The sequence below is a fragment of the Penaeus monodon genome, chromosome 28, assembly GCF_015228065.2.
Source record: "Penaeus monodon isolate SGIC_2016 chromosome 28, NSTDA_Pmon_1, whole genome shotgun sequence".
In the NCBI taxonomy this organism is placed as follows: Eukaryota; Metazoa; Arthropoda; class Malacostraca; order Decapoda; family Penaeidae; genus Penaeus; species Penaeus monodon.
The window spans coordinates 27,980,447-27,981,085 of NC_051413.1; the positions used below are offsets into that span (position 1 = coordinate 27,980,447).

Here is a 639-nt window from a genome sequence, read left to right on the forward strand (position 1 = left end):
CCACCTGTCATAGGTTCTCCAGTGACTACATACTCCTCTGTCATCCGACTCCTACCGGTCTTTAAGTCTTCTGTGATCGTACGCGCCCCGGAAAACACGGGCCAAGGTCTTGTAGCGGATGGCGTGTATTTGCCCCCGACCAGGCGTCGCGTCTTACCCAAAGGTTTACGATTCGCTCCTAACATTGTGAACCAACCGTTCCTGCCCTGTCCTGGGGAATGCGAGATGCGCAACACTAATGGAGATTGTGATATTGATGCTACATGTCTTTTCGCATGAAAGCCATGTGTTTTTAGTGAATAATACTGATTGAAGTCATCATTCACAGCGTTTTATTCCTCCCTTCATTCTCTCTGTTCTGCAAAGGAGAAGAAAATAGGTATTAAGATAAAATAGTCACAGAACAAAGAATTGCTTCAAATAAGTGGTTTTATTTGTTTATTTATTATTATCATTTTGTAAAAATATATATAATTTAGATGCCTTACTGCATGATATACTTCTCTCCACTCCACATTTTCTAATAAAATTATATCATCCACGGACTCAGTACATAAACCAATTGTTAATTCATTTATAACTATACCATTCACGTATTTGCAATAATAATTATACATTAACACTAATTTCAACATTTCC

At 38.3% G+C, this 639-nt stretch overlaps 1 protein-coding gene across 1 annotated transcript in view; it reads left to right on the forward strand.

The window, feature by feature from the left end:
* LOC119590976 overlaps positions 1 to 321 on the forward strand; it is a gene marked incomplete in the record, with an annotated part of 2,923 nt that extends 2,602 nt beyond the window's left edge. Inside the window, 1 exon segment of the mRNA XM_037939708.1 lies at positions 1 to 321. Within this exon segment, the coding sequence (XP_037795636.1) occupies positions 1 to 279 (279 nt within the window).
* Between the last annotated feature and the right edge of the window lie 318 nt (positions 322 to 639).